The sequence below is a fragment of the Miniopterus natalensis genome, chromosome 6 (genome assembly GCF_054644295.1).
Source record: "Miniopterus natalensis isolate mMinNat1 chromosome 6, mMinNat1.hap1, whole genome shotgun sequence".
NCBI lineage: Eukaryota > Metazoa > Chordata > Mammalia > Chiroptera > Miniopteridae > Miniopterus > Miniopterus natalensis.
In genome coordinates, this window is record NC_142086.1 from 17,378,310 (window position 1) to 17,396,328 (window position 18,019).

Consider the following 18,019-nt stretch of genomic DNA (forward strand, 5'->3'; position numbering starts at 1 on the left):
ATTAAATTTTATAGCAGAGAAAAGATTCTGAATTTCAACTTTTAGATACCTTTTTTTGTCCTGTCAGATGTGAATGTTAGCTAGCTTCTATTAGATTCTTCTGAAGAAAAGCAAGTATGAAATCATAAAATTATGTTCATATTTTAAATATGTGCTTCAATTCATGCAATATGGATTTCCTATGATGGATGACAAGAAGGTTTTAACATCCTCTAGCACCCTTCTACTTCCTCTTCCCCAGCTCCTAATTTAGGTTGCTTATAGTGTATTCCAGTTATTGAGGTTATACAACTAACTTTCTCTTCCTTCAGTCATTTACTCTTATTTTAATAGTCAAATTAGTACTCAACGCCTACCTTTTTCCCCCTACTTCCCTACGTCTAAGTTTATTTTGACTCACTCCTTTTTACAGGATTTCATCACTGAAGGATATTTTTGAGTATAATTATGAAAGTTTTATTCCTCAAGGTCTTTCATATGTATATCTTGATGGCAATTCAACTAACAAATTCTGGAGTCACACTTTGTTTCTCACAGAATGTTATAGCCCTGGCCAGTGTGGCTCAGTGGATCGAGTGCTGGTCCCTGCACCAAGGGGCAGTGGGCTCCATTCTGGTCAAGTGCACAGGCCTGGGCTGCAGTTCGCTCCCGTCCCGCAGTCAGGGCGTGGGGGGGAGGCAACCAGTCCATGGGTCTCTCTCACGTCCATGCTTCTCTCTCTCGCTCTTCCCCTCTCTCTCTATCCCCCTCCCTCCCACCCTTCCACTCTCTCTGAAAAGCAATGGAAAAAATATCCTTAGGTGAGGACTGACTAAACAAAGACAAAAACTAAAGAATGTTATAGGCATTGCTATTGGCAACAGAATAGTAGGACACCCCCCCCTTTTTTTAATCCATGCACGTAAGTTGATTTTCCTTCCTAGTTGTCACCTAATGAATTTCTCCTTAGCACTGAATTTTATGAATTAAACACTTTTGTGTCTTACTGTTAATTGTTTAATCTCAATTGTTTTTCTGGTATGTGTTCTTTTGCAGTGCAGTTTCAGTGTGGGGTTTTTTCCTTATTATTCAAGAGGAGAAACATGTTAAGTAACTCAGAATGTTTTTCTTTATCATTTCTACCCATAAAAAGCTTATCCCACATTCATGGATTTCAGTTCATTTCCCCAATTCCAGAATTCCTTGGAAAATTCCTAGCCCTTAGCAGAGGGAGGTTCTGCAGGACCATGTAGATGTTTCAATCTGGCAGAAGTTGCTCTTGAATTTTGCCATGCTTGCCTTTTTCATCCCCTAAATAAGCTACTCTCCAAACTGGAGAATGTGAATGAAACTGGTCACATTTTATAGTTTCAACTTCGTGCCTGGGAACATTTCATGGGACAATCTCCATGCCTGTGCCCTGTGGTTTGCAGACAGCAGCACACTGAATACAGCTTCTTCCCTTTGCAGGCACCTTTCAAGATCTACAGTCTCAAGTCCCTTCTCTGGATTGGTTGTTGCTGGTAAATATTTGACCACTAAAACATAATAGTTTGACATGTTATATACTGAACAATTAGATTCTGTGAACCTGCTTCTTTGTACAACTTTTAAATTAACGAACTCTGATCAATAGTTTTTATTATAAATTAATTTATAATTTAGCTTAAACTGAGTACATATATTTAAAATATGCATATTTTCTTCAATGGTTCATATGCAGGAACCCACACATTCACAAATGTTCTCATTTATGATTTTTGTTATTTATTTTTCATTGTAAATGCTATTGTGTACATATCCTGAGGCTGCTGCAATAAATGATTTCCTTAAAACACATTTTTAGAAGAAAGCTTCATATTAAGAATAGCATCTATTAAATATAAGAAAATAATTAGCTTTCATTTACTTATGAAATATATTTATATACAACCTCTTGCCAAAAAAGGGATCAGAAGTGACTAGAGAAAGACATGCAATGGAAATAACAAAAGTCAAGCCAATAATAACAGTCATGGTAGCTTCTATAACTGAACCCCAAACCTGGTTGTAATCTGCCAGTAAAACAGTAACATCAATCATTAGCTACGTCTGTAATAGATGCAATTACCTACCCATTCCATGGTGATGGTAGAGCATGGAAGTAATGCCATCAAAACGAAACCCGTCAAAGCCATATTCTTCTAACCACCATCTTATGTTTGACAGAAGGAATCTTAAAACTTCCCAGCTAAAATATTACAGAAATATATATTTAATACATAGTGTTTTCCTTAATTGTTATACATTGTTTGCTGAGAGCATTAATTAAAATTATAAATCTCTGCCTTAAGAATCATGATGTTTAAGAAATACATCCTATAAATCCCAGAAAACTACTAACATTTGTCTCATTTCTTTGAGGAAATTCATTCTAAAAGGAAAATGATTCAATTTATTTAGCCACAAAATCACTTAATATCTACAAAAAACTGAGAAAATATGTATAGGTCAGGTCAAGGCGCAGGGATCTGTCTGTTCAGTGCTGTGTTCTCACAACCACAGAGCAACAACTGCACAGTAGTGCTCACCCAAAAACAAAAGCAAAACAAGACCTGCTACTTATCTCTCAATTTTTCACAAGATTTTTCATATAATGCAACCAAAGTTACATAGTTTCTCCTTTCAGAAAATATAATGCCACTATCAGTGGAAAAACTGCCTTCAATATTTGTCTGCTTTAAAATATTTCCCCATTCTACAATTTCAAACAACTGCAATTCAGAATAAAATGTAAAAAAAAAGACAAAATCAATCACATAATAAGCAGTATTACATTTACTAGACTATTATTTTGTAGGTGTAAAAAAAAAGACCTAATCACAAAAAAACACGTTTAATAAACTAAAAGTTTTATAAGTTAAAGAGTCCTGCATCCATTAAAACAGGAAAAAAGGCCCAAAGACCTGTTATAACTCCATTAAAAACACCCCATGAACAAGCCTATTTTGGACAATTGAAAAGAGGGCAACAGCAATTAGTATTTTCTTTAGTCATACAGCTTTGGTTGAATTCTCTATCTTATTATAACTGTGGTTTTAAGACTTTAATAGCTCATTTAGTTTAACGACAAAGCAGTGATAGCATACACAAATCTTTAACCCAGTTGAAATTTATGTATTTTTTTAAACCTTCCATATATTAAAGAGCAATCTGACATAAATGGAGATTAAGTCGACTTTTACATCAACTCCGGAGCTGTAAATCTAAAGTTCAGGAAAAATGAGTGTTGTTGGATTAACTGCTTTAAACAAGTTAACTTTAAGTTTTGAAAACTAACTAAAAGTTAAAAAAAAGAAAGAAAAAAAAAGAGAGAAACCAGAAATCCAAGTAATCCAAGAGCTATGAAAGGAAGCAAGGAAGTTCTAAGATTGTTAGATCCAAGTCATTGGGAAAGTAGGATTTCTTAGGTTCCTATTACTGCATATTCATTTAGGGTTTAAGAAAAAAAACCTTTAACAACAACAAAGAATAAAAACAAAGAGATGTTCTACTATTGCACAATATTAACAGTACTTATTTTGGATAGAAATTTCCAATAATACAATTTTTTAAATTAATAAAATTTAGTTTTGGAGCATTTTTAGGCTCATAGCAAAACTGAAAGGAAGCATGTCTGTATGTCTTAACAAGATGGTTATATGAATGTTTCAGAAAGAAAACACGAACTTTGCACATCAATAATCCTTCGTAAACAATTTTTTAAAAAACACATACCTCTCTAATTTGGCCATTTGACTGCTAATGTATATTTTACTTGTGGAAGTAAATTGAAAGATATTTTTAGCCAAAAATACAGCAGAGTTGGAAGAGAACCTGTTTAAATACTCAATATCTTGGGTAGATGTATGAAGATATGAATATTTAAACCAGAGATCACAAACCATCCCTGGGCCTGATCTAATGTTTTGTTTAGTTTGCAGAGTACTTTTAATTTTTCACTCTGAATTTCTGCAGATGAAACTTATTTTCTAGCTCTTCCCAGTCCCTGTCACTCCACAATTCCGTGTGCTGACCCCATTTACTCATTTACATCACCAGCTTGGGCCTGTGTGCATTAGCTGTCAATTTCCAACATAAAATATCATGGACTGAATGTTTTCCAGGTAGACACAGGTTCAAATGTAAAAACTGTGTCCTAATACCTACAAAGGTAAAAGAACAGGAAAAAAAAAAGAGCCAATGATTTGTAATGCAATGAAAACCAGAAAATGGAGATGACATGAATTCAATAACTGAAAAGAAAATATCGCCCAGTATCACAGCGTTGATTAAGGGTAGAGTTACTAAATGCTCTCTGATTCCTGTTACTGCACTATTTAATCTATTCTCTTCTTGACCTATAGGAGTAATACAACTGTATTTAACATATTAAAAGAAAATGACATATTTAACTGTTACCACATGAGTAGACAGATTCTTGGCATGGAGGAATAGAAAAAAAATTTCCTGCGATAATCAGAAAAGAAACGATGACAATGAAACATCTAATTAAAAAGCTCTAATGGATTAAGAAATACTAAATTATATTCTTTAAACCTCTTCAATTCTCTTAACCTGAAACAAGGTCTAAACAATGTAAAATCCTTTAAAATTCACAAGATTAAACTGACAGGAATAAGTGAAGCTCGTAGTGCTTTCAGAATGGGTCATCGGGGAGAAAAAGGGGCATCTGTAATATTTTAAACAAAAATAAAAAAATATATAAAAATATGAAAGCAAAAAAACAAAATAATATTTTTAATGAATCACTAATGAATCATAAAGTAGGTGTGTCCTCTATAGAGACAGAAAAGAGATACATGAAATGTTACAGAGGGACAAACTACAACAAAAAACAGTAAAGAAACAAAAGCTAGAAAGTTTTATTTTTTAGCAAAGTTTCAAGAAATACATTCAGGAAAAAGAAAAGCCAGAACTAAAGTTTTAAATTTAGTAGCAGCAAATGGAAAGCAAAAGTTAAAAATATTAATTGTCTGGTTATGTACATTTTCCAAAATTAGATAAATAAGAGAAGTTAAAAAACAAAAACAAACTAGTCTTATGAGGCTAACACTGTAACATCTTATAAATAATTGCCCTTTGTTTAAGAAAACAATGAACTACCAGTGTAGGAAACAGGGAAAGACAGACTCAAAAGTATGTTCCCAGTATTTCTGTGGTCCTTCCAGCATGATTAATCTTGACAGACTAATAACACTCTTAGAAAACTCAGTGTCCAGATGAAACGAATTTTGAAACAGATTGCTTATACTCGGGTCATAAAATCAGGGCTTTAGAGGACCAGGAAGACTGAGGCCTGAGATTATAAAATAAGCAGAGCACACTCATGAGTGCTTGCATGAACACAATCTAGAACTCAAAGTTGAAAAATAGCAGGTCACAGAGCATTTATAGTGTCATTGGAATAAAGATGTAGCTTTCTTTTTTCTTTTTCCTGCACTATGTAAACATCCAACTTCATGACAATACATTTACTTATTATATAAATATATTTATTCCAGATCACTTAAATTACAGTAGGCGAGCTGCGGCAGGGTCCGCCGGACACCCTCCGGGCCCAGTGATGGGCCAGGGCTCACAGGACGCGGCCGACAGCTGTGCCCTGATTTGTTACAGCGGACGGACAGGCAACATCAGCCCAGGGAAAGGCGCCCGGGCGAAGGCGGCGGCGCCCCGGCACAAGCGCCAGCAGTGCCTCCCGATGGCTCTCACTTCGCTACTCCAGCAAGGAATTATCTCAGCCCTTGTGAAATGCTGTCCACCAGGGCACTCAGAGACTCCGTTTCCAGGGAACGTGTCAAAATCCAGCCTCCCAGAGGGAAGGGGGCATTCAGCATAAGCCACACTGTTTCTAGGAAGAGGTTAGGCACAGTCAGCCACTGCTTCCATCCTGGGAAGGGTGAGAACCCTCCTGAAATCCAAGTTCTCAGATGCCAGACAAGGACCCATCTTGCAAGCAGGCTTTTTTGTTTGTTTGTTTGTTTGTTTAAAATATTACAGATGACCCTTTTTCTCCCCAATAACCCGTTCCACCCCATCCCTTCCCCCTCCCCAGTCCCTCTCCTCACCACTGTCAGTGTCCTTGGGTTGTGCATATATGCATATAAATTCCTTGGTTACTCTCTCCCCCTCCACCCACCCGCCCTCCTCCATCCCTCTGACATTCATCAGTCTCATCTATGCGTCCATGTCATTGAATCTATTCTGTTCATCAGTTTATTAAGTTCTTTAGATTCCACGCATAAGCGAGATCATGGGATGTTTGTCTTTCGCTGCCCGGCTTATTTCACTTAGCATAATATTCTCCAGGGCCATCCATACTGTCCCAAAGGGTACGAGATTCTTCTTCTTTACAGCTGCATAGTATTCCATGGTGTGAATGTCTCACAGCTTTTTTATCCACTCACCTACTGATGGGCACTTGGGCTGTTTCCAGATCTTAGCTATTGTAAACTGTGCTGCAAGCAGGCATTTTTAAGGAATAGCAACCTTACTCATGCTATATGAACTATTTTCTACACAAAAGCAGAGCCAAACAACTACTATATAATTACAAAATACTTACTATAGGTTACTGGAGGAAAAAAAAACTTCACACCATCTCTGAGGTACTCAGACCTCAAAATCAGGTGGAAGAATTTTAAATATACATTAAAAAGCTAAATACATAAGGACCTCTGGCTAAGGCACTCTGCTGTTCTGCGCTCTACATCCCAGCAGACACGGGGACAATAACATACTTAAACTTGTGCAGCAATGAAATAGTTCACTGAATCTAAGATTTGCCTTTTAAATAGAACACTAGAACAACCTTAAGGAAAATGGACCAGTGAAAACATAAATTTCAATAGATGTCTATTACTATTTCAACTACCATGATTTTCATACCATTCTTCCTTCCTTTGGTGGGGGGGTTGAGAAAAAGAAGAGTTATGATGTATTGCAAGTTATAACTTCATTAGACTTATTCTCAATGCTCTCTGTAGTAATGAATGAACTGAATCATCTCAAGTGAATGATCTGCCTTGAGTCAAAGTATGAAATAGTAATGAATGAACTGAATCATCTCAAGTGAATGATCTGCCTTGAGTCAAAGTATGAAAATCTCTGGCAAAGGTACATACAATAAAAAAGGCAATGGTACTTTTTCTGTCTCAAAATGTCATGGAACAGTATTAGAGTCCCATAAAAAAGATAAAGTAGAATTTAAGAGCATGGTTTTACTTGGATGTGTTCTAGCAGACAAGGCTGGACTTAAGATTACTCCATTGACAGAATGAGACAAATACCATATGATTTCACTTATATGTGGAATTTATAAAACAAATGAACAAATAAAACTGAAAGACTCATAGATACAGAGAACAAACTGATGGTTACCACATCAGAGGGGGGTTGGGGGATTGGGTGACAATGTTGAAGGGATTAAGTAATACAAATTGGCAGTTACAAAATAGTCATGGGGATGTAAAGTACAGCACAGGGAATATAGTCATTAATATTGTAATAGCTAGGTATGGGGCCAGGGTGGGCACTAGACATATGGGGAATCACTCCATAAGTTATATAAATGTCTAACCACTATGTTGTATGCCTGAAAATATAATATTGAATGTTAACAATAACCTAAAAATTGAAAAATTAAAAATATCATGGGAAGGCTTTTAAAGCCTACCCTTAGAGTCCACAGGGCAGCCTAGTTCCACACAATCTGAGGAGTCAGACATGGACTTTCAGAAGGTGATGCTGGAAAAATAAATAAATAAAATAAAATAAAATAAAATAAATATATATGTGTATATATATATATATATATATATATATATATATACACACACACACACACACACACACACACATACACACTTTAGTGGCCAGCACGAATGTGTCTGGGAAGTAACCTGTTTAAGTTATTAGCATTGTATCTTAAACTAATTAACTGATAAGAAACTAATATTGTGTTGTTTATACTGCCCACAGTCAATTGATGAGCTTACTCATGTTTTTTTGAAGCTAGAGCAAGTCCCTAAAATCCGGAAAAAGATAATGAAATGCAGTTGACTTTCCTGTGAATCAGAACCCACTGTAAGTGTTTCAATCACAGGTGTCTGATATAGACACTGAATACATTGATGAACAACATATACCTTTAAGCACTTCTAGTAATCAGAATAATCAGTATTCTAATCGGTTTAGAAGTCAGAAACAGTCAACCTGTAATCAAGTAATGAGGGTTTATTAGGGAAATTTTGCCACACATGTAATTCCAATAGTAAGGTTTTTAGGATACTAAAACCAAAAACTGTTGACTGTCTCACATTCTACCACTGAACTTGATAATAAAACAAAACACACTGAAATTCTCTTGGCAAGCAAATATAATTAGATATAACAACATTTATTAGATGAAGTTATATTTTATAATTCAAACATATTTGCGGTCCTTAATAACTCCTGGGATTTTCAAAATAAGCAACTCAGTCTATTGCATCTACTAATATTGTATACTAATAGGTGACATTGTTAAACAGTGGCTAAATATAACAAATATGAAGAAAAATTACATATTCCACTTAGCTATTCAACAGTCTTTGAAGATGAGTGGCTATTAAACAGCACATCATAAAAACATGAAGCAAAACCCACATGTTTTGATCTAGGTATTTCAACTGATTGAACTTGAGCAAAGACATTTTCTTTTACGAAAGAGATATGACATGTCAAATAAAATAAAAGAATCCTAAATTGCAATAAACAACATTTTTTAAGGAAGATATTCTAAAATGTCACTAATGAAAAGCAAGTAATATCTAACTACCTAGTCTATTTTTAAAAATTAAAAACTTCATCTATCAATTTAATTATAATTAAATTAACCAATAAAGAAAAAAATGTTATCTTTTTGCTTATATTTTGTGAATAGATATCATACTTTGTCTGTTAGTAGAAACTGATCAAGAGAAAAACTTAAAAGGATCAAAAAGTGATTATTGATATCTAATACTAGATAGTAGTATCATCAATAACATGTATCTTGAATTTGAGACACATTACAGTGAAGCTACTGTATATATTAATTTCAAACAAAATGAGATAGCAAGCAGCACAAACTCTAGTGAGACAAACTGTTAATTAAACTACTAAATATCTGTAATTATACAAACTTCAGAACATGGGTAGCTATTAAAAAATTATTCTGAAGTTTTCTTTTCAATAACACATGACTTTCTGGTTCTCTACCTGCAAAACTTCATTTCATATAAATTAATTTATAGTTTAATCCTATTATATCCACTGAGTCCCAACTATCCATATTCATTATTACCATAAATCATTTTCTCTCCCTTAAGGCCTAAATTGTACTTATCTTATTAAATACTTTTAAAATTACCTCTATTTGTATTATCTAAAAGTCTATTCAGGTATCCTCTAGGAAATAAGTAGGAAAGGAGAGCACATTGTATCTTTATATGCTAAATGTTTCCAATTATATTTTCACTTAAAAAAAAAAAATACAGCAGGTTCTCAAATAACATTGTTTCCTTCGATGTCATTTCTTTACATTAATGAAGAAAAAAAAATCAACTCCTAGCCAGAGTCACTGTCTGTGTGGAGTTTCCACTTTCCCCCCATGCTTGAAGTGATTTTTTTCCAGGGACCCCCATTTCCTCCCACATCCCAAATCTGTGCACGTGAGGTGAACTGGTGTGTTTACATTACCCCATCTGAGTGAGTGGGGGGGGGGGTGGGTGCCCCTGGGAAGGAGGGCATCCTGTCCAGGTAGGTTCCCACCTTGGGCCCTGAGCAACAGGGACAGGCTCCTGCCACCCATGACCATGAACTGAAATAAGTGGGTTAGAAAATAATAATCTTACTCGCTTTATTTATCTTTCTTAAATGAATAACTAACTCACATTTATTTTAATGTTTAATATTATTAGTGTTTTAGGTCTTTATTTAGAAGCTTGGTGATGTATTTGTGACCAGAAATATGCCATAAAAACTTAACTCATGTTTATATCAATTAGCCTGTGGTAAAGTTGTTCTGTTATATGTTGTTTCACTCTTTCCAAGAACATATCGATGAGATAAAGTAAGGGCTTACATACTCAACTTGAGAAATTTTCAAGTTTCTTTTTTCACTAATTTAAACTATATTTTTGACAAGCTTCGTTACCTGCTCAAGTAGATCAGGAAAAGGCAAACTTGAAGGACAGTGTGTGTGTGTGTGTGTGTGTGTGTGTGTGTGTGAAGTAGGAATTGACCAATAGTAAGAGCAAAAGTGAAAAAGTGAAAGTTTTCAGTCTGATACAATAGAAAGAGACAAATCTAAAACAACACATAAGCCAATCAACCTAATAAAGATTAACTGAGTGATTAAGAAATTATTAATTTTTCATGGTATTTGTTTTTAAATTAGTTCATATTTCTCTGCTATCTCACAAAGGTTATTATCAAAGGTGACTTTTCAAAGCATTAATGCTTATGAAATATGTATCTTTTTCAAAGCAGCTAACCCAAAAATCTGCGCAGCACAAAGACTAGAAAGCAGAAAATCAAGCTAAGTCATCCCTTATAATAAAACATAGGTGAGATATTATGTGAAATTATTACATACCTCATCTGAACAAGGTACTGTTCTTTTCCAGAATAAACCACTATAGGTTAGCCAATTACAAAAAACATACATATAGACATAGGTATATAGACACAGATACATTCCTGTTTTTCAAACAACATTAAAAACCCTACCTTTCCTATAGAATAAAGCTAACTATTGCCCCAGATCCAAACAACTCACAGTGACTTGAACATATAAATATTCATTGACAAATATTAAACCATAATTGGTAATCAGCTTTTAAAAGCTTGTTTTAATGACAAAAGTTTGGAATCATTAACTATTGATATACTTTTTCTTTATCATATTTTCCCTCCTGATTGATTTATTTGTAATGGATTAACTATGATATTTACATAAATTATTATAATCCTTCTATTATAGAAAACAAATTCCTGAACTTGATAATTTCCCGTCATCATATTAAAATTTATAATTAGGTATATAATATTTTATTTACTTATATTTAGCCAGCTTCATTTCAAAAGATGACTTGAGGCAACTTACAGGTGAAAATGTCTATAGATTATCAAAAATAAATGAGGGCCCAGCTGGCCATGGCTCAGCGGTTGAGCATCAACCTAGGATCCAGGCGATAGGGGTTCGATTCCTGGTCAGGGCACATGCCCGGGTTGTGGCTCAATCCCCAGTCGGGGGCATGCAGGAGGCAGCCGATCAATGACTCTCTCATCATTGATGTTTCTCTCTCTCTCCCTCTCCCTTCCTCTCTCTGAAATCAATAAAGACATATTTAAAAAAATAAAAAATGGGGAAAATACAGGTGAAGAATATCTTGCAGATATATGAGCATAAAGCATCTGAGAATTTTATTTTCCAGTCCAAAATAATTATGGTTTTATAAACTATACTGACAACAGGAGAATGTCCCTTGACTATCACCCACAAATAATGAATATTCTACAGCATTCAAGGAAAACACTGTTCTACTCTATCTAAAGATACAGAACACTAATGAAGTTGGGTGTGTTTTTTTAATATATCTTCATTGACTTCAGACAGAGGAAGGGAGAGGGAGAGAGAGAAACATCAATGATGAGAGAGTCATTGATCAGCTGCCTCCTGCACGCCCCCCACTGGGGATCAAGCCCACAACCCCTGGCATGTGCATTGACTGGGAATCGACCTGGATCATAGGTCGATGCTCAACCACTGAGCCATGCCAGCTGGGCTAAGAAAGTTGTTTTTTAACAGGAAACAATGTACTCTGAGATCGAAAATGGATAAGCACTGCAGAGGAGATGAACTGGGAATACCATTCACAAAGAAACAGGTAGAGTAGGATGAAAAAAAGAGAGGCACCTAGTTCCTCGTGAAATGTGTGTGTGTGTGTGTGTGTGTGTGTGTGTGTGTGTAGGGGGTGCAAGCGCATGCTCACGTGTGTGTTCTAGAGTGGGATATTGAGGGAATTAATATAAGGACTGCTATTAATCATATTTAAATTTCAACCATCACTTCTTCAGTACTTTTAAAATGTGCACTAAATTTGCTAAATAATATACAGTTGTCTAATGTATATTTGTATACATCCCCACAAACAAAGGGAGCTAGCATTTAGTGGGCTGACTGGAGTAGAACAGAAGGGAGAAATGTGATGTTATATATAAAGGAAAGAGGAATTCAAATTCAGTGAGTGTTTACTGGCCACCAGACTACATGTTACAGAGACTCCAAGTTACAAGGCTGTGATATTCAGTGTGTTTTATGGTTTGGGAAACTGAAATTTAGAAGAGTTAAATAAAATGTTGAGTGTCACCCAGGTAACAGGTACAGGTGGGATTCATCCTTTTGAGTCTGAAATCTAAACTCTTTAAGTATAATGTTATACTGCCATATTCAGCATGACCGTGTATACATTACTTCTTATTTTTTTGCAATTTCCTTGGTATACCAATATTTTAAAACACCATTAAGTCCTACATATCCATAGTTATAACATGTAGTCATATGAACTAGGGTAAAGAATTCAACATCTCTAAGCCTCATTTGTGTTCACTGCAAAGCGCAAGACAATTTCAACACCCTCCTAAAAGGGGATTAAATGGAATAATGTATATAATGTGGTTGGTAGTATTTAATACAGTAGTAAATAAATTAAAAGAAGCTTCTATTGATTTCTATTAGATAATAAACAGAATGAAGATATATTTGTAAACATTAATATAAATTGGAATAGACCACTCTGTTCTAACAAATATATTTTTTTCATATTAAAAATAAATCTTCATAAAGAGAAGCGTGTTTTGGCTAACATCAAAACAAAATAAGCCTTAAAAAAACCTCTGCATTTATTTTTTCTGCAGTAGTGTGGAATTTATATATTGGTGCCCTGAACATATATTGACTACTGCTTTGTGCCAAGCATGACACTAGGTGCTGGATATAGTGATGAGTTAGAAATACACAATGCCTGCCCATTTCCACTGAGATCAGTGTCTAGTGGGAGAGACCGACATCCTAAAATAATGACACAAGCACATTTACTTACAACAGTGATTAATAATACAAAGAAAAATACGGTAGTATGACACTGTATTGAGAGAGGACCTGTTAATCTAGTCTAGGGAGGTGAAGCTAGGCTTTTCAGAAAGTGATATTGAAGGTTGAGGTCTGTAGAATCAAGGGGACACTGTATCACCCATTCAAATTTATGGGAAATCACTTTAAATGTAGTTCAGAAAAGCTTCCAGCCCACATCTGACAAGGACATCAAGAAACTGTATTCTAGCTAGTTTCCCAAAATTCAGTATATGCACAAAATCTCTCTGAACTTTAGTATGATTATGTTTTAGAAGAGTATATACTAGATTACTGTTCTTTTCACTCCATGCAATTTCATAAATTTTTTATTAAAGTGAAAGATTAATTCAAGATAAAAAAAAAATTTTGAGTTTCAGGACACTGACTCAATAGTCTGAATCATTTCATTATACACAAACAGAATCCAGACCTAAGGTTTATGACTTTAAATACTGTGATTTAGGCAAAAGAGAATTCCAGATAGCCCAGAAAAATAAAAACCCATGCTCAAAAATCAAACCAAAACCATCAGCCTGCTCTTGTTAAAAAAAAAAAAAAAAAAGTCAAATATAAGAATTACTTAGCGTTCCTCTCCCATCCAAACTCTAAGAATTACTTGGCATTCCTCTGCCATCCAAACTCTAAGAATTACTTGGCATTCCTCTCCCATCCAAACTCTAGCCACCATTCATACCCCAGCAGACTCTTCACGTCTTCCTGGCAATCCTTCCAGGAGCGCTCTGTGACCCACAGAAGGTAAACTGGTTTCTGTAAGTCAGTCTGGTCTTCCCAACTTAACCGCAGATGTCTATGTGGTAGGAATCATGCCCTGCGCCTATTTCAAATTAATTTTAAGCAAATTGACCTGAACTGAATTAATAAGGTACAGAGCAAGCTAAAAAACTCAAATAGTAATAAATAACATTTACTTTTTAAGTCCCACATTAACTCTGAAGCAGTTTTAAAAAAACAAATTAAACTAATTACATATATTACTTAAGAAATTCCATTTTCAGAGTCACTGAAATAGGAAATAGAAATTAAAATCAACAAAACTCTTTACTTCATGGGAATAAACAAATGCAACTTAATGATTCTGATATTTTGCAGATCTAGAAAAGAGGCTCTGTAGTTAGTATGACATGGGCTTTTAGAAAGATTTCCTTTTGTGTAGGAAACTAAATAAGAAATTATTTAGTTGGAGCACTCAAATGAAAGACCATCTCCTTCCTTTTCCCTGCTTACAATCCCTGCTTAGGGACCTTTTATAACATGCTTATCACTATGACAAGTAAAGTCATTAAACCTTACAAATAAAATCATTAAACATACTTCCTTACAAATACATGAAATTGCTTATTAGAGGTTATAACACACGTGGGCATTCATGCAAACATATGCCCCAATGGGAAAAAAAAGTTGTTCTTTTTGTTTTGTTTTTCAATCCTCACTTGAGGAGTGAGGATATTTTTTTCCATTGATTTTAGAAAGAGCAGGTGGGAGGGGCAGGGGGGAGAGACAGAAACATCAATGTGACAGAGACACATCCATTGCTCGCCTCCCACATTTGCCTCGACCGGGGCAGGGATGGGACTGCAACCCAGGTGCGTGCCCTCGACCCTGGACCAGGAATGGAACCAGCGACCCTGCAGTGTGCAGGCCAGTGCTCTAACCACTGAGCAGTCCCAATCAGGGAGGAATACAAAGTTTTATGTCCAGCCTCTAGATAGATAAGTTCAGATTGGCCTGTATGTATAGCTTACATTGGAATAAAACTGCTTATGATTAAATATTGAAAATTTCCCCAAACGTTATATAATTCTCTGGTGATGACAACGAAAGAAAGAAACCACAAAAACATCAGTATCCTTAAGGAATCATCAGCTTCTTTTTGTTTGCTCCAGTTATAAATTTTGCATCTGCACACTGCTGCCTAGATTTTCAAAGGGCTCTGCAATGATTAATTTAACAATCTACCCATATTGCTGTAATATAGCCAAGAACTGTTACATATATAATTTATAATATCTGTCTCAGGGACAGATTAGGAGGCAAAATAAAACTTCCAAGATCCAGGAGCGCTTGTTAATGCAGAAATAGGCAAGGGTCACCAAAATATGACTGCTTATAAACGGACTTCTCAAGCTTGGGTGCTTTATCCCCAAAGATACACACAAACACTTCAGGCCTTGTGGACTACACACGGTTTCATCTATGTCAAAATAACTCAACTCTGCTGTTACTGGGTCAAGTAAGTCACAGGAAATCTGTAAGGGAATGGAAGTGGCTGAAGCTCAATAAAACTTTATTTATCAAAACAGGCAGCAGATTTAGATAAATTCGGCCATAGTCTGCTGACCCTTGCAATTAAAATTCACATTTTACCAGTGTTAGTAATGTAGCCTCCGCATGGCCAAACAGCCGAGCAGTGATGAAGTCAGAATTTGAAATCAGGTCTCTCATTGCAGAATCAAAGCAGCGGGCTACTATGCATATCTGCCTCTTGACAGCAACTTAAAGAGCTATTTAAGAGTAAAACAAATACAAATATATTCTAGAGTAAAAAAAAATTGACGTTTGTAAAAGATAAAATAATAGACCAAAAGAAACTTTGCATTTGCAAGGGATATAGGCATGGGAAATAAAAACCTATGCTCCTTAGAATATCAGGATTTCTGATGAAAAGTTTGAGGAGAGTTTAGCCTATGCTTACAAAATAAACTTTTTAAAAAATATATGTTTTTATTGATTTTAGAGAGAGGAAGGGTGAGGGAGAGAGAGAAACACTGATGAGACAGAAACATCAACATCGATTGGCTGCCTCCTGCACCCTTCCCACTGGGGGTCAAGCCCACCCCCCAGGCATGTGCCCTGACCAGGAATCAAACTGGTGACCTCTTGGTGCATGGGTCGATGCTCAACCACTGAGCAACACTGGCTGGGCAAAATAAACTTTTTCAAAAAAATACAAAATTATTTTAAAGTTTCATGATATGTGTTAGTATTCTTTTTCATATATAATGACGTAGGATAAATTGCTAAAGCCACCAACCTGGAATTTTATGTATAGATATTGACAATGCCTGAGCACTTTGAAAATGTACAGTGTGTAGCCAGATTGAAAATAATGGCCTATAGTCAGCCCCAAATCCTGCCCAGTCAGTGACCCTGCCCTCTTAAATAAAGTCTCATCTCCCTTTGAGTAACATTCAGTCTACAGTGCTGGAGTCCTGGTTGCAAAGTCTGATAGGATCTGCCACTAGTTTGATATTGTGACTTTCTCCCCTTCACGAAGCAGCGGCCTTCTTTCTGTTCTTCAAGCACAATCAAGCCCATCTCAGCCATAGGGACTTCACACCTCCATCCCCAGCTCAAGTGTCAAGAAAATTTCACTCAAATATGACATCTGAAAAGCCCTTCTCTGGACACCCTGTTATTCTGCCAGGAACATCATCCTCACTTATATTTTAATTTGTTTCTTCTTCATTTTCTACAGAGCTATTATATATGTAATATAACCTAATTTTACATATGTAACACTGTAGAAGGTTTTTATTTGTTTATTACTAATCTTTTCCAACATAATAAATCTATGCTTCTGAGGTAGAGGCGTTATGTTTGTTTTGTTGCTGCTGTATCCCCCCACCCCGAGCCCAGCCCAATATCTGGCACTTAGAAGCCACATAGGAAACCCATGTAAAATAAAAGAATAAATGAGACAGGAGAGGAGAAGCCCAGACAGAAAAATGACCTCTGTCACTGTTCTGCACATTGTATCCAGTGGCCCCTGGCTATTTCATTTACTTTAAGAATAATGCACAAAAAAGAAAAAAAGGTGTCTAGGACTCACAGAACTTAAAAAGGCATTTAAAATTCAGAATCTTATAAGTTTATTAAAAGAGAAAAAAAAATTTTAAGTCTCCCTGGATAGCTGTTGCTGACTAAAAGTTAGGGAAAAAATGTTTGCTTCTATGTAAAAGGCTGATTAAAAAAAAAAAAAAAAAAGGTAAGTAAACATGGCTCTTGCATTCTCCCAAAACCACAGCAAAATTACAACTACACTACAGAACAACCATCATTCTCTGCTGCAAAGGTTCCCCCTGGGGAGCAAGGGGTCCCAGCCCTATACCAGGGTTCCAGTATCAGGAAGAGAAGCCCCCATGATTTCTGGCTATAAAATCCAGAGAAAATTGAGGCTGAGAAGTAGGGCTGCTGGAGTCCCAGGCAGTTCCTCTTAATGGGCCTGCACATGGACTCAACTGGAGTCACTCTTTCTGAGCTCCAGCGCTAGGGCAGCAGCTGGAAAGGCACCAGGGACATACGGAGAGGAACTGAATCGTATGGCATCGGGGCTAAAGATGGGGGAAGGAAGCTTTCTCCCAGACAGAAGTCCTGGCAGAGGCCACTGTACCTGTGATGAGCCCTCCCCTCACAGAGTTGGCATGTGGGTGCCATATCTGAGTTTCCATCAACCTGGCTGGAAACCCTGTTCACCCTGCCCTGGTGATTCCCTGAGACACCCCCCCCCCCCGAAAACTTGTGGGCCCACCCTATCTAGGCTCTCACTCAGACTTTCCTGAAATCTCTCAAACAAGCAGCATCTGGCCTAGCTGTACTCTGCACATCACCCTAAGTGCCCTCAGGCTCTGCACTAGCAGCAGCCAACCTTGGTTCACAGCTTGGCCTCTCCTGGGCATCTCCAGGGCCAGCACGAGTAGCAGCCATCTGCAGATCACTTTGTAGCTCAAGTCGGGTGACCCTGGGCAAAACACAGGCAGCAACTGACCTTGACCTGCACATCCCTGGAGGCCCCAGGGCCAGGGCACCAGGTGGACAGCT

At 36.4% G+C, this 18,019-nt stretch overlaps 1 protein-coding gene across 1 annotated transcript in view; it reads right to left on the reverse strand.

Annotated features, from left to right (window-relative positions):
- Positions 1–18,019, reverse strand: part of GBE1 (1,4-alpha-glucan branching enzyme 1) — a 258,457-nt gene that overhangs the window by 77,597 nt on the left and 162,841 nt on the right. Inside the window, exon 8 of the mRNA XM_087818102.1 lies at positions 2,094–2,209. Coding sequence (XP_087674228.1) covers positions 2,094–2,209 — 116 coding nt within the window. The remainder of the gene's footprint in view (positions 1–2,093; positions 2,210–18,019) is intronic.